The 17,482-nt window shown below is 35.5% G+C and overlaps 1 protein-coding gene across 13 annotated transcripts in view; it reads left to right on the top strand.

Moving 5' to 3' along the window:
• The window catches only part of NUP98 (nucleoporin 98), a 108,500-nt gene that overhangs the window by 35,520 nt on the left and 55,498 nt on the right, over positions 1-17,482 (top strand). For 7 of the 13 annotated variants that reach the window (XM_023758786.1, XM_023758787.1, XM_023758788.1 and 4 more), the window contains 3 exons: positions 1,354-1,492; positions 8,654-8,746; positions 15,053-15,193. In XM_023758786.1, the coding sequence (XP_023614554.1) occupies positions 1,354-1,492; positions 8,654-8,746; positions 15,053-15,193 (373 nt within the window). The remainder of the gene's footprint in view (positions 1-1,353; positions 1,493-8,653; positions 8,747-15,052; positions 15,194-17,482) is intronic. The other 6 variants (XM_023758792.1, XM_006094508.3, XM_014460725.2 and 3 more) reach the window with 5 other exon arrangements.

Here is a 17,482-nt window from a genome sequence, read left to right as displayed (position 1 = left end):
ACATGTAGTTCTGATTTTATAGAGATTGGAATCTGTTATTTCTTAACTTTGGTTAGCTAGTTGAGGTGAGAAATTGTGAAAATTATATAATGCCTCTGAAAGTTATTTTTAAATAACCTTATTGAGATATAATCTACGTACCATACAATTTACCCTTTTAAAGTTTACAATTCAGTGGCTTTTATTATAGTCACAGAATGTGAAACTATCACCATAGTCAATTTTAGAATATATTTATCACCCTAAAAGGGAACTTCATACTCATCACTTCTCATTGCCCCCAATTACCTCAGGCCTGCTTTCTGTCTATGAATTTACCTATTTTGGTCATTTCATATAATGGAATCATATAATGTGTGGTCTTTTTTTGTGACAGATTTCTTTCACTTAATGTTTTGAAGGTTCATTTATATCAGTGGTTCTCAACCTTCCTAATGCCGCGACCCTTTAATACAGTTCCTCATGTTGTGGTGACCCCCAACCATAAAATTATTTCCGTTGCTACTTCATAACTGTAATTTTGTTACTGTTATGAATCGTAATGTAAATATCTCATATGCAGGGTGTATTTTCATTGTTACAAATTGAACATAATTAAAGCATATTGATTAATCACAAAAACAATATGTAATTATATATGTGTTTTCCGATGGTCTTAGGTGACCCCTGTGAAAGGGTCGTTCGACCCCCAAAGGGGTTTCGACCCACAGGTTGAGAACCGCTGATTTATATTATAGAATGCTTAAGTTTTTTATTGTAATTGCTTCTACTGGCTAATTAAATACATGATACATTTCTGTTACCAGGTTAAAAAAATATTTGATTCCTATATTATTTTTCTTTGCCTCTCTAAAATCTTCTGTTTGCTGAGGGATTTCCATTACTTTTTGAGGCTGTATTCATAATGTTAATGTTGCTCAGACTAGTTTACTTTTATTGATTTCAGAGAGGAAGGAAGAGGGAAAGAGAGATAGAAGAAACATCGATGATGATGAGAGAGAATCATTGATCAGTTGCCTCCCGCATGTCCCCCACTGGGGATTGAGCCCACAACCCAGACATGTGCTTTTGATCGGAATCAAACCCGAGACCTTTCAGTCCACAGACTGATGCTGTATCCACTGAGCCAAACCAGCTAGGGCTCTGATAGTCTTCATTCATCCTCCTTTTAAAAAAATATTTTTATTGATTTCAGAGATGAAGGGAGAGGGAGAGAGATAGAAACATCAAGGATGAAAGAGAATTATGGATCTGACATCTCTCCTTTATTTCACACCAATCCCGCATACTCGAGTTAACCTCTATTTACTGTTTTTTATACTAAAAATTTTTCCTGTATTCTGTTCTTTTTAGACCCTGTTTGGCAATAACAAGCTTACTACATTTGGAACCAGCACAACCAGTGCTCCTTCATTTGGTACAACCAGTGGCGGGCTCTTTGGTAACAAACCAACCCTGACTTTAGGAACCAATACAAACACTTCCAATTTTGGTACATATAAAAAGCAGGTTTGGCTCTCTTAAAGTTACACTGACTATACCACACATCATTCTCCTGATTCATATGATTGGGAATATTTAAAAATTCTCAGGTAAGCTATAGCTCAATGTCAGTACAAGAGGGAAAGATTTAAAATCATGGACATGGGTTGAGATACAAGAGATATTCAATTGCCTTTCCTCATTCATATATGTTTGAACTCTCTACTTTGGATAAAATGGGCCATTCAGCACATGCAGCAATACTTTGCAGAAAGTTGGTTCTCTAATGGAGATAGATTTTTTCCAAAGGACACATTTTCTTTGGATTAGTTTCTTAAATCAGTAGTTGAAAAACCATAAATGAAACATATTTGGTTGAGATAATACATTCTGTTAGGCCAGGTTTTAAACAGGGAAGTAGTGCATAGAAACAAGAATGTCATGATTCTTGTTTTAAATGTTGTTTTTTATTATTTTTTGAGATTTGATTATTTGAGTCCTTTTTGATTTTGTGGATTTTTAGTTATAGTTGCAAAAGCTTTATTTTTTATTGCACATTCATTGTAAAAAATTCTGAAAATTCAAATAAGATTGAACAATAATTGATAAAACAAGCCCTAAACTATTCTTTGGAAAAATTAAAACCCGTTTAAAAGAAACATTATACAGTATTATGTTAAATGCCTCCCATAACTACCAAATTAAATTTTCAAACAAATTCAACATTATTGTGTTAAATCAGATAATGGGAAGTTCATTTTATCACCAAATGAAATAGTGGTTTAAATATTTGCTAAGGATTTCGGATACATCATTAGGTGCTGGATATCTGGTGGGATGTGAGTGCAGACACGGTTATTTTCCATAGATCAGTAGTCACATAGTTTTTCAGTGAGTTTTTTTAAAATTGATTTTAGAGAGGAATGGAGAGAGAGAAAATCAATGTGAGAAACATCGATCAGTTGCTTCCCTTACACACTCTGACCGGGAATTGAACCCACCACCTTTTTGTTTATGGGACGACACTCCAACCAACTCAGCCACACCAGCCAGGGCTCAGTGAGTTTTTAAATGATCTTGTAATGTATTGGAGAAAGGGACTATCTTAATTGACCATTAAAAGGTTATATTTTTTCACAGTAATATGAACTATGTGAAGTAGATAGGTCCTTGTCAGGTACCAATTCCAATATTTATGTATTTAGTAACTCCTTTTGCTTGATTGCTCCTAGTAATGATTATCATTCCACCTATAATTCTTATTGATTGTACTCTATGAAAGAAAGGTTTTGAGGCAGTGGACTTGGTTAACATGGACATCTATTTTGTGTACTTGTTTTTATCTACAGAATTAAGATGGGAAAGATACTTAAGCATTAAATCAGTGCTTTTCACCCTTTTTTTTTTTTAAATCACTATCTTCCCCAAGGAGCCATTTAAGACCATTTTAGCCCTTCCAAGAACCATTTTTGCTCCCTTTGAAAATGCATACATATTTTTTTTAAGTATTGAATGGCTTTGTTTATTTTTAAATTATATTTTTATTGATTTCAGAGAGGGCGGGAGAGATAGAAACATCAATGATGAGAGAGAACCACTGGTTGGCTGCCTCCTACATGCCCCCTACTCCAGATCGTCGCTGCAACTCGGGCCTGTGCCATTGATGGGAATCGAACCCAGGACCTTCAATCCACAGGCCGACACTCTATCCATTGAGCCAAACCAGCTAGGGTCATATGTTACTTCTATTTGACTTAGTGTTTGTGTAGGCTGTACTTGATAAAATAGGCTAGACTTCTGAAATGTATTTGATATTATTCCATGATTGCAGATTTTGGGTTTATTTGGAGATTTTTTGTTTTTGTATGAATATATTTATATTCATGTTCAGTGATTTGAAAATGAAAGGTCTCATCATTATCTGATGTGTCTCACCAGCTTACGTGCTGAAGTTGAATTGCCCTTTTTTAAAAATTCCTAATGTTGACTGAGTGCCTGGCAATTAGTAGGTGCTCACTAAAAGTTTGTTAAATGAATTAAAGAATGAATAATTGGGGCCCTAAGAGGAAGGATGCCCTGTAATTTCTAAGTCAGATGGTGGTTGAAAGGCAGCAGTTTTGTTATACTCTTGGAGGAACTTACTTCAGTATTGCTTGAGATCCAGATCTAAATAAAGCTTTCTTTGATTTTCCTATTTTTGTGGGAAGTTGTCAACTTTGATTTTGTGGGCAGAGATAATCTTGTGATTTAGAAATAAGTCCTATAACAAATCTGGAAATGGAATAAGGTTATACCAAGATTTGGGGCCATCATTATGTCATTGTCATTTACACTATTCAGTATGGGATTGTGCTTCATTCTGGTGATTAATCCACATTATTCAAGGTTGGGATACCTGCTACAATTAATCGGTGTTGCCAGATCATTCAGTTATTCTTTAGAGTTTTCAGCTTGTTTTCTTGGTAAATAATTATGGACAAGTTTAAGTGACTATATGATAATGTCTGAATTTCTGAATAAATGGAATACATTTAAAGAGGATGAATATCCTTTGGGTATTGATAAGATGATACTTAGCAGTAAATCAGTGGTTCTTCTATGCTGCTTTTGTATACAAATAGCTCCTTTAACTGTCCTAGACATCTTTTTTTAAGCTGATTTTTAAAAATTGATTTGAGAGAGCCCGGCCAGTGTGGTTCAGTGGTTGAGTGTCGACCCAGGAACCAAGAGGTCACAGGTTCGATTCCTGGTTGTGTGCTTGAACCGCAGTAGGGATGTGCAGGAGGCAACCGATAGATGATGTTTTCCTCTCATCGATGTTTATACTCTATCCCTCTCCCTTTTTCTCTCTCTCTCTCTCTCTCTCTCTCAAAAATCAATAAAATCATTTTAAAAAAATTGATTTAAGAGAAGCATCAATTTGTTGTTCCACTTATTTATGCATTCATTGGTTGCTTCTTATATGTGCTCTGATCAGAAATCGAACCTACAATGTTGGCATATTGGGACAACCCTCTAACTAATTGTGCTACCTGGCCAGCGCTAAGCTGATTTTTTTAAGGTATAATTATATTAGTTTCAAATATACAACATAATGATTCAGTATTTATATATAGTGGGAAATGATCACCACAGTAAGTCCAGTTAATACCTGTCACCATACATAGTTACAAAATTTCTTTTTCTTATGATGAGAACTTTTATGATTTACTCAGCAACTTTCAAATATGCAATACAGTATTATTAAATTTAGTCACCATGCTGTACATTATATCCATATGACTTATAACCAGAAATTTGCAGTTTTGAACCCCCCCTTTTACCTGTTTCACCTATTCCCCCACCTCTAGCAACCACTGATCTGTTCTATCGTGAGTTAATTTTTTTTTGGATTCTACATATAAGTGAGACCATGTTGCTTTTGTATTTTTCTGTCTTTTTTCACTTAGCATAATGCTCCCAAATTTTATCTTGTTGATGACCAGATTTTATTTTTATCTCAATAATATTCTGTCCATATGTATGTATATATATATATATGGATACACTCACACATTTTCTTTATACTTTTATCCATCTTTGGACACTTAGGTTGGTTCCATATCTTGGCTATCTATCTATATATATAAAAGCCCAAGTAACCGTTCTACTGGTAGCTATGATGTGCACTGACCACCAGGGGGCAGACGCTCTGACCGGTAGGTTAGCTTGCTGCTGGGGTCCGGCCGGATCGGGACTGGGTCAGACGGGCCAGATGGGCCAGACACGCCCTGGAGCCCTCCTGCAGTCCCTCTCCAGCCCCGATCGTGCACTTGTGGGATCACTCAGCCTGACCTGTGCCCTCTCTCAACCCAGGACCCTTGGGGAATGTCCACAGGCCAGGCTGAGGGACCCCACTGGTGCACTGGGCCTCTAGCCATAAATAATGAACATGGGGATGCATATATTTTTTGAGGCAGTTTTTTCATTTTCTTTGGATAAATATCTGCAAGTGTAATTGCTGGGCTATATGACAGTTCAACTTTAAATGTTTTGAGGAACTTTGATACTGATTTCCATAGTGGTTACACCATACATTTCCACCAACAGTGCACAATGGTGCCCTTTCTTCCACTTCCTTGCCAATACTTGTTTCTTGCCTTTTTGATGTTGGCCATTCTAACAGGTGTGAGGTAATAATTTATGTGGTTTTGATTTGCATTTTACTGGTAATTAGTGATATTGAGCACCTTTTTTGTGTACCTGTTGGCCAAATGTAAAATGTCTATTCAGATCCTCTTCCCATTTTCTAATCAGATTTTTCTTTTTTGCTATTGAATTGAATTATTTCTTCATGAATTTTGGATATTAACCATTTATTCAGATGTATGATCTGCAAATATTTTCTCCCATGCAGTAGGTTGCCTTTCATTTTACTGATGGTTTCCTTTGCTATATAGAAGCTTTTTAGTTTGATGTAGTCCCACTTGGTTATTTTTGCTTTTGTTGCCTTTGCTTCTGGTGTCAGATCCAAAAAAAAATCGCCAAGATAGATATCAGGGAGATTACCACATATGCTTTCTTATAGGAATTAGTTGGTTTCAGGTCATATGCTTTCTTACAGGAATTAGTTGGTTTCAGGTCTTATGTTTTAAGTCTTTTTAATCCATTTTGTGTATGATGTAAGATAGTGGTCCATTTTGATTCTTTAGCATGTGGCTGTCCAGTTTTCCCAATATCATTCATTAAAGAGACTATCCTTTCCCATTCGTATATTCTTGATTCCTTTGTTGTAAATTAATTGATCATTAATTGTTCTTAATTGTTCTTAATTTTAAAAATTGTTTTGAAATGACAGAGGTGATAAACTTTTGTCAGTAAGAATCTGAGGAAATGTGTGGTATAAACAGTGTAAATTGGGACTTATTTCCCTCCTGTGGGTTTGAGGTAGTTCACAAATATTTTGTTTTCTGCTGTTTATGGGGATGGATGATACTTTCTGGTTAAATTTTAACTCAAAAAGAATATCTCCAAGTACATTTTTTTCTTAAATATAGTTTTATTGATTTCAGAAAGGAAGGGAGAGGGCGATAAAAATATCAGTGATGATTTATTACCCAAATATTTTGACATTTTGCAAGGTCGGCTGCCTCCTGCATGCCCCCTACTGGGGATTGAGCCCTCAACCTGGGCATGTGCTCTGACCTGGAATCAACCGTGACCTCCCGGTTCATAGGTATACATAAAACCACTGAGCCATGCCAGCCGAGCCTTTTTATTTTTTTCTAAAAGAATTGATTGTGCTTGAGTAGGCAGTACTCCATTTTTGTAGCAAAGCTATTAATTAGCACAATTTAAAAGATATAATAAATGTATGAATTAAATGTATTAAGATGAAGTCAGATTACTGCTTGGAGTTTTAAATGACTTTAGAAATATATTCTCAAATTGTTTAAATTCTTCAACTTTTTTCTTAATCTTTTTTATTGAGATAATAATCCAACTATTGACCTGACAATGTATAATCTTAGTAGGCGATACTGTCATATATTCCAGGATACTCTGTTTATTCTATAAATCTTTTGTATTTGTTCCTCTCCATGATATCTTTTTTTTAAAATAAATTTTATTGATTTTTTACAGAGAGGAAGGGAGAGAGATAGAGAGTTAGAAATATCGATGAGAGAGAAACATCAATCAGCTGCTTCCTGCACATCTCCTACTGGGGATGTGTCCGCAACCCAGGTACATGCCCTTGACCGGAATGGAACCTGGGACCTTTCAGTCCTCAGGCCGATGCTCTACCCACCGAGCCAAACCGGTTTCGGCTCCATGATATCTTTAAAAAAGACTTTCAAGTATTTTACCAACAAGGTTTGCTGGCCAATGATTGATTATTGTTTTCCTCTTATGAAAGAGATTAATGATATGTTTATTAGGTTTTTTTTGTTGGTATGTAGCTCCATAAAGAGTGCAGAAACAGTGTGGACACATCTGAACAAAAGAGAAATAATAGCAGTAATGTGATGTATGTGTGTTTGTGGGGAGATCTGTGGAATTTACGGGGGCATCAGGAGTTTTCTAAATGATGGGTCATAGTGAAGGAGGATGGTTTGTTCAACTCTCCATTATCTCTTTGAAACAATTCAATTCAAGAAAAGTTTATGAATGGTTCTTTTCTTTTTAATATCAGCTAGCTGAATACTTGAGTGCTCCTATGAGCTGATTGAATATGACACCATTAAAGCTTCTCATGTGTGATCAGCCACTTATTATTATCCATGTAATGTCCATTTGTTCAAAACAAAAGTTGCTTTAGAGATTTTTATTTTATTTTTTTAAACCTATTTTTATTGATTTCAGAGAGGAAGGGAGAGGGATAGAGAGATAGAAACATCAATGATGAGAATCATTGATTGGCTGCCTCCTGCACGCCCCCCTACGCAACCCAGGCATGGGTCCTTGGCCGGAATCGAACCTGGGACCCTTTAGTCCGCAGGCCAACATTCTATCCACTGAGCCAAACTAGCTAGGGCGCTTAAGAGATTTTTATAGGTAATTTTCCCTTAGCAAGAACCTTTAGATTCAGTAAAGTGTCTTTATTTGTTGACTATCTTATTTTTTAGTGAAAGTTTGAGGGAATGAATTTTTTTAAAAAATATCTATTTTTATTGATTTTTTACAGAGAGGAAGGGAGAGGTATAGAGAGCTAGAAACATCAATGAGAGAGAAACATTGATCAGCTGCCTCCTGCACACACCCCACGGGGGATGTGCCCGCAACCAAGGTACATGCCCCTGACTGGAATCGAACCCGGGACCCTTCAGTCTGCAGGCCGACGCTCCATCCACTGAGCCAAACCAAATCAGGGCGAGGGAATGAATTTTTCTTCTAATAATTTATCATGAGACATAGGTTGGAGACTTTGAGCCTTACAACAGTAATGTTTCCCAAGCTCAAGCACAATCACTTTGCTTTTAAAAATTGGATATTATCCTATATTGAATTGGTATTTCAAGGCTGAAATGTATTAATAGGAAGACTTGTAGTATTAATAAATTAGCCTACCATTAGGATATCTAACTGAAAGGATGTAAAACTTAGGGTCAGGCTGCTTTGCATTAAAGTCCCTTGTGCAGGAAAGTGAGAGTTGTATTTAAAGTACAGTCCACTCATTCTTTTGTCTTTCTAGGTTTTGGCACAAATACCAGTGGGAACAGTATTTTTGGAAGTAAACCAGGACCCGGGACTCTGGGAACTGGGCTTGGTACAGGATTTGGAACAGGTAAGGAATTGTACAATGAGATTTAGGAAGTAATAATTTTGGCTTTCTGATTGCTGGAACTTAAGACTTGTATTTGATATATGCCTGGAAATTAGAGATCTAAATTTTCATTTTCACAAATGGATTTATAAAACATAAATCCAGTTATGCTTTCCAGGGTTTAAAACATTACCACATTTTTCTTATGCTCCCTTTCTATAAAATGTTTGTCCTCTGACAGTCTTGGTCTATCTGGGGTTTTCAGTGTGTAATGCAAGACTTGTTAATATGGTGACATTTTTAACTTTGGGTTCCCCTGTGTTATCTTTGTGACCAGGATTTGAGACCTTGAGCTATATATTGAGTAAGCTTTATTACCCAAATATTCTGACTTTTTGCAGAGTCTGTGCATACTTTTCAATTCTTTTCACCTTGATACAGAACTGCGATGTCACACCTCCTGCTGTTGATAATTTTTCTTTTCAGTGTCTTTGAAGACATTGACCCTTCTACCTGCCTAGCTGCTTTAAACAATGGAGAAGTGGTGGTAGTCATAAAATGAATAAGTGTTCTAGCATGTACAGTTCAACAAGGTTGTTTAAGCATATAGTTATGCCTTCTTTCCCAGTTTATCTGACCATGGGTATGGTCATTTACTTCTATACCATTTATTTCCATTGGTCTTTGCTTCCACTGACCAGTTATTTGCTGTCTTTGCTTCTATGCGCTGATTGTTTGTCATCCTTTTTAATAGAATATTTTATACTCTATGAACTGTTTTTTTTTTAAACAATAAAAGTTATAAGTGCTTGTAAAATATTTGTCAACAATATAGCAGTATCATGAAAAGTCCACATATTTCAGTTGTGAAGTATAGCTATTGAAAGTTTGGCATGTATCTTGTCAGACCCCTTTAAATACATTTTTCAAACATGTGCTTAAATATATATACACATATATAGACTTTTTTTGTTGTATTTTTCAATGGGAACTATATTCTACATGAGTGCTTTTTTAAGCCAAATGATAAAATACAATTAGTTGAATATGCTATTAATGTGGCTGCAACTAGCATTTAAAAAAAAAAAGTATTTTATTGATTTCAGAGAGGAAGGGAGAAGGGAGAAGGGAGAGAGAGAGAGAAACATCGATGATGAGAGAGAATCATCAATCACCTGCCTCCTGAACACCCTCTACTGGGAATCGAGCCTGCAAACCAGGCACTTGCCTGGCTGGGAATCAGTCCATGACCTCCTTATTCATAGGTTGACGCTCAACCACTGAGCAACACCAGCTGGGTACAACTAGCATTTTTTTTTTAATGAACTGGAATTTTAATAAAATTATTATATAAAGCAAGGTTAAGTATTGTTTTATTTAACTTGTTTTGGTTATGTAGCGTATGAGTGTTCAGGGTCTCAGTGTATTTCATATTATATGCGGCAGTCAAAATATTTCAAACTGAAAGCAAGGGCCTTATATAGTATTCTGTGTTTCTTGTTTTCATTTTCCATGACATTTTTGGCATGTGTTTTTTCTTTTGTTTCATATATATAACTCTAACTCATTTAAAATATATATATATATTTTATTTATTTTTTTAATATATTTTTATTGATTTCAGAGAGGAAGGGAGAGGGAGAGAGAGATAGAAACATCAATGATGAGAGAGAATCATTGATTGGCTGCCTCCTGCACGCCCCCCAGTGGGGATCAAGCCTGCAACCTGGGCATATGCCCTGACCGGGAATCGAACTGGTGACCTCTTGGTTCCTAGGTCGACGCTCTACAGCTGAGCTACACCCGGCTGGGCTATATTTTTTATTGGTTTCAGAAAGGAAAGGAGAGGGAGAGAAAGAAACATCAATGATGAGAGAATCATTTATCAGCTGCCTCCTACACGCCCCCTGCTGGACTGCAACCCGGGCATTGGAACCCTTCAGTCCACAGGCTGACGCTCTATCTATTGAGCCAGACCAGCTAGGGCTAACTCATTCTTTAAATATAACTTCAGTATTTTAGTGTGTGTGTGCGTGTGTGTGTGCTCACGCATATATAGTATATACACATACATACACACACTAATTTATTTAACTTTTCCTTTTCGATGGACATTTGAGTTATTTGATATTATTAGCAATGCATTAATGAAGATCTTTGTGATGTAATTTTGTGTGTTAGTATTATATAGGATTGATTCTTAGAATTGTAATTCTGTCAGAAGAGACACAGATTTTTTACATTTTGGTCAGTATTGCTAACAATTTGCCTTCTAAAAAGAATGCCAGTTTGCATTTTTGTTCACATTGTATAAAAGTGCTTATTTCTTATACCTTTTCCATATTGTTGGGCTTTTTCATCTTAACATGCATGATAGTGAAAATTGGTATATTGTAATTTGCACTTCACTGATTAGCAGTGAAGGATATCCTTATGTATGTTTACTGGCCATTTTAATCTTCGAATTCCCTATTTCATAATATGTGATCATTGTTTCTTAATTTCTGAGAGTGCTTTATATTTTGTGGATATTCTCTTTGGTTGTATGACAGTTTCATTTGAGCTTTTAAACTTACCTAAATTCTACCACATATAGAACTAAAAAATTTTTTGTACAATGTGACTCCTAAACTTAAGAAGAATATGTTGTCTGACATAAATGTTTTCTTTTAATCCCGGAGGAAAAATTAGCTTTGGTGTGGTCAGATTAAGAGTTTTTCCCCCAGGGTAATTTTGACACTAGACAGGATAGTAACCACAAGTCTAAGGCCTAGGTAAGATGCTGCTCTAATGTCTTATAGATACTTCCACCAAGTCTTTATTTTACCTTGTTCATGTTATCTTATACAAGTCTTATTTTTACGCGGTCAAAATTGTCATTCTCTCCTCTTTGGCTTTTTGGTCTTGCAGGTTATGATTAGCAATGCCTTCCCTCGTAGACCAAGATTATAAACTTTTCTATCACCTCTTTTGTGATGCTATTGTCTTCTATTCCACCATAACATAATATCTCAGCCTTTTTATTAGTTTGAGTATATTTTCTTTTTCTTAAAGAGTTCTACCTCACAGACAATGAACTGCATTTTTATTACTGTTATATAGTCCTCATTCATGCCTTGTTCCCATAAACTAAAAGGTAAATAGAATTAATAAAGAATTTTAAACCCCAACCTTAGCAGCAGATCATATAGGGAAATGAGAATTATAGGACCAAGCACATGCTATTGGAATTCTTTGATGATTGATTACATCTGCTAAAGCAGATTTTTAGCTTTGAGAGGAATGTGTCTGGAGACTACTGTATATAAACTTCCACATTCATGAACTCTGCATTTCATGGTATCATAAGTAGAATAACACTATAGCTTTGGGCTGAGTTTTTGGGGGGCATTAGATAAATCGGTATTCCTGTGCAGCTTCTTGTTTTCAGTGATGGAGAATCAAACTCATACCTCAAAAGAAGTAAATTTCCCTGTAACATAGGCTTTTGCCTACTTCATGCATAGTTGACTAGAAATATGAAATATATATATGTAAAGATTTGATGTACACTTAGATTTAAGTGATCAATCAATAGAAAATATTTTATATTATTTGGTATGTGATTAAAGCCCCCTTTCCCCCATGTGCTTCGATGAAGGAACTCTCATTAAATCATGGGCATATCAGTTTCTTCATAGTGACATTAACTATCAACGTTATCAATGGCATGCCATTTTCTTGGTAATTCCTTAGTAGTAATGTTAAGAAGTTTTAGTACTTAAAGTTTCCTATGAAATAAGTTTAAGGGTACAGCTAATAAAGTCAATAGTTATACTAAGATATACACAGAAAAATCTACCCCATGCTAATTCTAAAATTTATTAGAAGATCTCAAAAGGAATATAATTATTTTCACCTTTTTGTGGAGTTTTTGAGATCTCTATTACCATGATGCCCCCATATATCTTCCTTATGACTTCTCCACCTAATCATAAATACAGAACATTTTATAAATTGACATTCTCATACTCAAGAATGTCCCTGGTAAGTCCTTTCATTAAGCATAAAGAGCTACTTGTGCATACTATAAGACAGAGCTACATAAAATACATCATTCCCTTGATAAATTTTAACAGTATGCAGGTTATTTTGTGACAGTCCTTTTCCAGGTCACCTGGACCTCTCAATATCTTTTTATACTTTTGTGGGTTATTGAAATATAGTGGTTTTTAGAATGTTTGTTGGTTCTTTATTCATGGCTGCTGCAAAGGTAAGGGAAATACCCATTCAGAACAGACATTTTTATCCATTTTATATGTTTGTGGATTTCATCTAAGTTTTTATTTGGGAGTAAAGATGTGTTTGCTATCTAGAAGAATAAAGAATCCTGAAATTTGGCCAATAAGTATGTCCTTTGAGAGAGTAATATAATTTTAGTTTTTCTTGGAATTTTCACCAAATTCTAATGGTTTAGGACAGGGGTGGGCAAACTTTTTGACTCGAGGGCCACAATGGGTTCTTAAACTGGACTGGAGGGCCGGAACAAAAGCATGGATGGAGTGTTTGTGTGAACTAATATAAATTCAAAGTAAACATCATTACATAAAAGGGTACGGTCTTTTTTTTTTTTTTAGTTTTATTCATTTCAAACGGGCCGGATCCAGCCCGCGGGCCGTAGCTTGCCCACGGCTGGTTTAGGATTTAGTCCCTGTTCCAGAATAGGATTTTTAAAGTGAAATAATCCCATTGCTACATTGTTTTCTTATTATTATTAATGAGATTGGACAGTTAGGGAATATTTTGTCCATTTAGTAGTCACCCTCACTGTTTTATAGTGTGAATTTTCTGAGTATAAACTTTCTATTCTTTTTTTTGGTTATGATTTCAAAGCATTTCCCATTTGATATTTTTAACTTCCAATTGTTATATCTTTGAAATGATTTTAGTGATTTTCCTGGTAACCCATATCTCTGTCAAGATGTGTTGATGGCCCAGCCAGCGTGGCTCAGTAGTTCAGCATTGACCTATGAACCAGAAGGTCACAGTTCGATTTCCCAGTCAGGGCACATGCCGGGGTTGTAGGCTCAATCCCAAGTGTGGGGCTTGCAGGAGGCAACCAATCGATGATTCTCTCTCATCATTCATGATTCTCTCTCTCCCTTCTGCTCTGAAATCAATAAAAACATTAAAAAAAAAAAAAAGATGTGTTGATGCTGTAGATCAGGGGTTGGGAACCTTTTTCCTACCAAGGGCTATTGGGATATTTATAACATTATTCATATGCCATACAAAATTATCAACTTAAAAATTAGCCCGCTGTATTTGGTTAAACATTTAATTACTTACTCCTAATGCCTTGGCAGGGCCTGATTAAATGATTTAGTGGGCTGTATGTTCCCCACCCAGCTTAGAAGGAACTTTAGATCTTCCAAATTGCCAATAACTTCTTGAGGAGGAGGAGATGGAAATCTTTTAAATATATGCGAGTAACTTATTCTAAATAAGTGAATTCTCCCTAATTCATACTTTAAAAACCATTTCTGACAAGACCCATAAGTTAAGAATTATTTGGCTTTAAAATATTACACGTTTCTGCAACGTTGAGAATTATTTGGCTTTAAAATATTACATGTTTCTGCAATGGGTTTCCCTCTGGTGAAAATAAGTTTTTTGTTGTTGTTGTTAATCCTTACCCAAGGATATTTTTTCCATTGGTTGCCTCCCACATGTGTCTAGGGATCGAGACTACAACCACATGCCCTTGACCAAAATCCAACCCATGAACCTTCAGTCCATGGGCCAACACTCTAACTACTGAGCAAAGCCGGCTAGGGCAAAGATAAGTTCTTATTCCATCTGATCTGATTCATACTGAAACTTGATTCTCTTCAGTAATCTTATCACAAGGCATTTAACTTTTTTAAAAATTAAATCTTTATTCATTTAGTTTTTTATAAAAGTCTAAAGTTAATAGCTCCTACTTCCATGCTTATAAAGATTAAATGAGATGATACTAGTTATTATTTGAAGAGTGTTAATATCTACCATCTACTTGCTTAATATGTATTTACTTTAAATCTTAGGATAAATATCTAAGTTATGTGTTATCTTCTTATAGTTGAGGAAACAATACAGAGAGGTTAAATATTTTGCTTATGACATTTATAATGTACTCAGCACAGTGCATGGCATATAGTTAGCCTTTACTATATTGGGTCTTTTGTTGAAATGAATGGTCAACAAATTATAAATTTTCCAAATGTATTATATTTTTAAATAACTGGCTCTGGTACAACATTCAAAGGATCTTCTGTGGCGCATTTTTCTTTCCTCTTGTCTCCATAGCTCTTGGTGCTGGACAGGCATCTTTGTTTGGGAACAACCAACCTAAGATCGGAGGGCCTCTTGGTACAGGAGCCTTTGGGGCCCCTGGATTTAATACCTCGACAGCCACTTTGGGCTTTGGAGCCCCCCAGGCTCCAGTAGGTAAGTTTCAGTCACTTTAGAAGGCTTTTCTTAGTTTATTTCTTGCTAATACTTAACTTGCTGACCTGATTTCCCACTTGACCTCTGTTCATCCATAGCAAAGCAGTACAGGCATACATGTCATTGAATAATTATGTAGCGCAGAAGTACTTGTAGTAGATTGTGGTCTTTCTTCCTTCCTCATTCTCAGACCTACTCACCCAAAGAAACCACTTTTGTTATAGCTTTAAATTAATCTGGTATATAATTAAGTTCATATTTCTGAATGATGTGCTTATATTGCTGTGTTTTGCTTTAAGTGTAAGTAAATGTAAATTGTTAATGATAGATGAAAATTTAGCTCATTTATCACCTGTGTTCTTTATGTATTTCTCCCAATATAATGTTTACTAAATTCCCTGTTTAGTTTTATATATTGAAGTGTTTATCATACTTTATTTGAATACCCCTTCGCAGTTTTTGCGGTACCTGCCTGCCACCTTTATTAATGTTCCTAATTTAAAATTAAGTTTTTAACTTAAATATCTTTTTAAAGACAATTATGTTTTACCAGAAAGGAAAAATTGATACCACCTATCATAAATAGAGATAGATAGGTAGATAGATAGATAGACGTTTAAATTAATCTCCAGTACTATCATAACCCATGTACCACATTTTGAGAAGCCCTTGCAGATTATATTTTTTTAACTTCTGTAAAAATGGAGGATAGTATTTCTTGATTCCCCTTGGTCAAATAAGAATATTAGTGCCTGTACTTTCTTAACTTTTTCCCCCCATCTTAATATTTTTATATTAATGAAATTGATAATATGTTCTGTTTTAAATTATTACTGTCTTCCCTTCTTTGGGTAAGGCATAAAAGTTGCAAATGAACACATTTATTATAACTATGAAAACATTGCTACCCAGCCAAGGACTCCTTTCCCGTCTAGCTTTTCCTGAGATTTCTGATCCTTCCCCCCTCACCTTGCATTACCAGCCCTTATTGCCTTCCCAAACTAGTCCAAATTCTTAAGGATGGCCTCAGAATTTTTTTACCCCAGAATACTTTATTCTTTGATCCCTTTGTTCTCTACAGCAGTATGAACTCTGATTATTTCCTAGGCCTTCAGTATTGCTCCGGCATATTCCCTTCTACTTAGTGGGCACTGCAGTGTCCTGGGTATATGGTTTTCCTCTTTATTTCCTGAGCTTTCTGGAATGTTTTCAAGTAAAATATATATGAAAGGTAAACTGACTACTTACAGGTTTAAAAATACCTTTATTTGTTTCTCACACTTTAATGTTATGGACTTTTGGTGTGAAAAGTAATTTGCTCTCAGAACTTTTGTTGTATTTCTTCTTGCATTAATCATTACTGATGAGAAGTCTAATGCCTTTCTGATTTTTGAGACTTGTTCCTCCACTCCCACAAGCATTTAGGATTGCCCTTTGTCCTGATATTTCAGGGATCTGCTTAGATCTTTCCTATCATAATTCTTGGGTTTGTTGTGTGTGTGTTTTTTTCCCTAGGAGATTTTTCATTATCTTCTAAATCATAAGCTTTTCATACTTTTATTTTTTATGTATTTCATTATTTTTTTAATTCTCACCCAAGGATATGTTTTTATTGTGTGTGTGTGTTTTGGTTTTGAGAGAGAGAAAGAAACAGACAAACATATGTTGACCACTTGCCCCGTACAAACCCCCTTGCAACCTCGGTATGTATCCTCACCAGGAATCTGAACCCGCAACCTTTTGGTGTACGGGATGATGCTCCAACCAACTGAGCCACCTGGCCAGGGCTGTTTTTCTTTTCTTTTCTTTTTTTTAATGTATTTTTAAAATATATTTTATTGATTTCAGAGAAGAAGGGAGAGGGAGAGAGAGAGAGAAACATCAGTGATAAGAGAGAATCATTGATCGGCTGCCTCCTGCACACCACCTACTGGGGATCGAGCCTATGACAACCTTCTGGTTCGTAGGTTGATGCTCAACCACTTAGCCATGCCGGCTGGTCTGTGTTTTTATTTTTAACATGTGAAAATTCTTTCTTGTTCCTTGAAAGTTTTATTTGTTTTAATCATCTGGTTCTTAGATACAGTTTTTTCTTGAAACTCTGAATTTGTTAATAGGCATTAAAAAAATTTTAATGCTAAAGCTGATTCTAATGTTTGCACAGGTTCTCCTGTTCCTTAATTCCTCAGGATCATTTTTGTTTTGTTTTGGTCTTACTCTTTAATGCATTGTGACTTTTTCCATTTATATTTAAGAATAAAATAATAGCCATAGCCGGTTTGGCTCAGT

This window comes from Myotis lucifugus, unplaced genomic scaffold (assembly GCF_000147115.1).
Source record: "Myotis lucifugus unplaced genomic scaffold, Myoluc2.0 scaffold_138, whole genome shotgun sequence".
Taxonomy (NCBI): domain Eukaryota; kingdom Metazoa; phylum Chordata; class Mammalia; order Chiroptera; family Vespertilionidae; genus Myotis; species Myotis lucifugus.
Note: the sequence above shows the minus strand (reverse complement) of the source record. Positions and strands in the feature narration are given on the sequence as shown.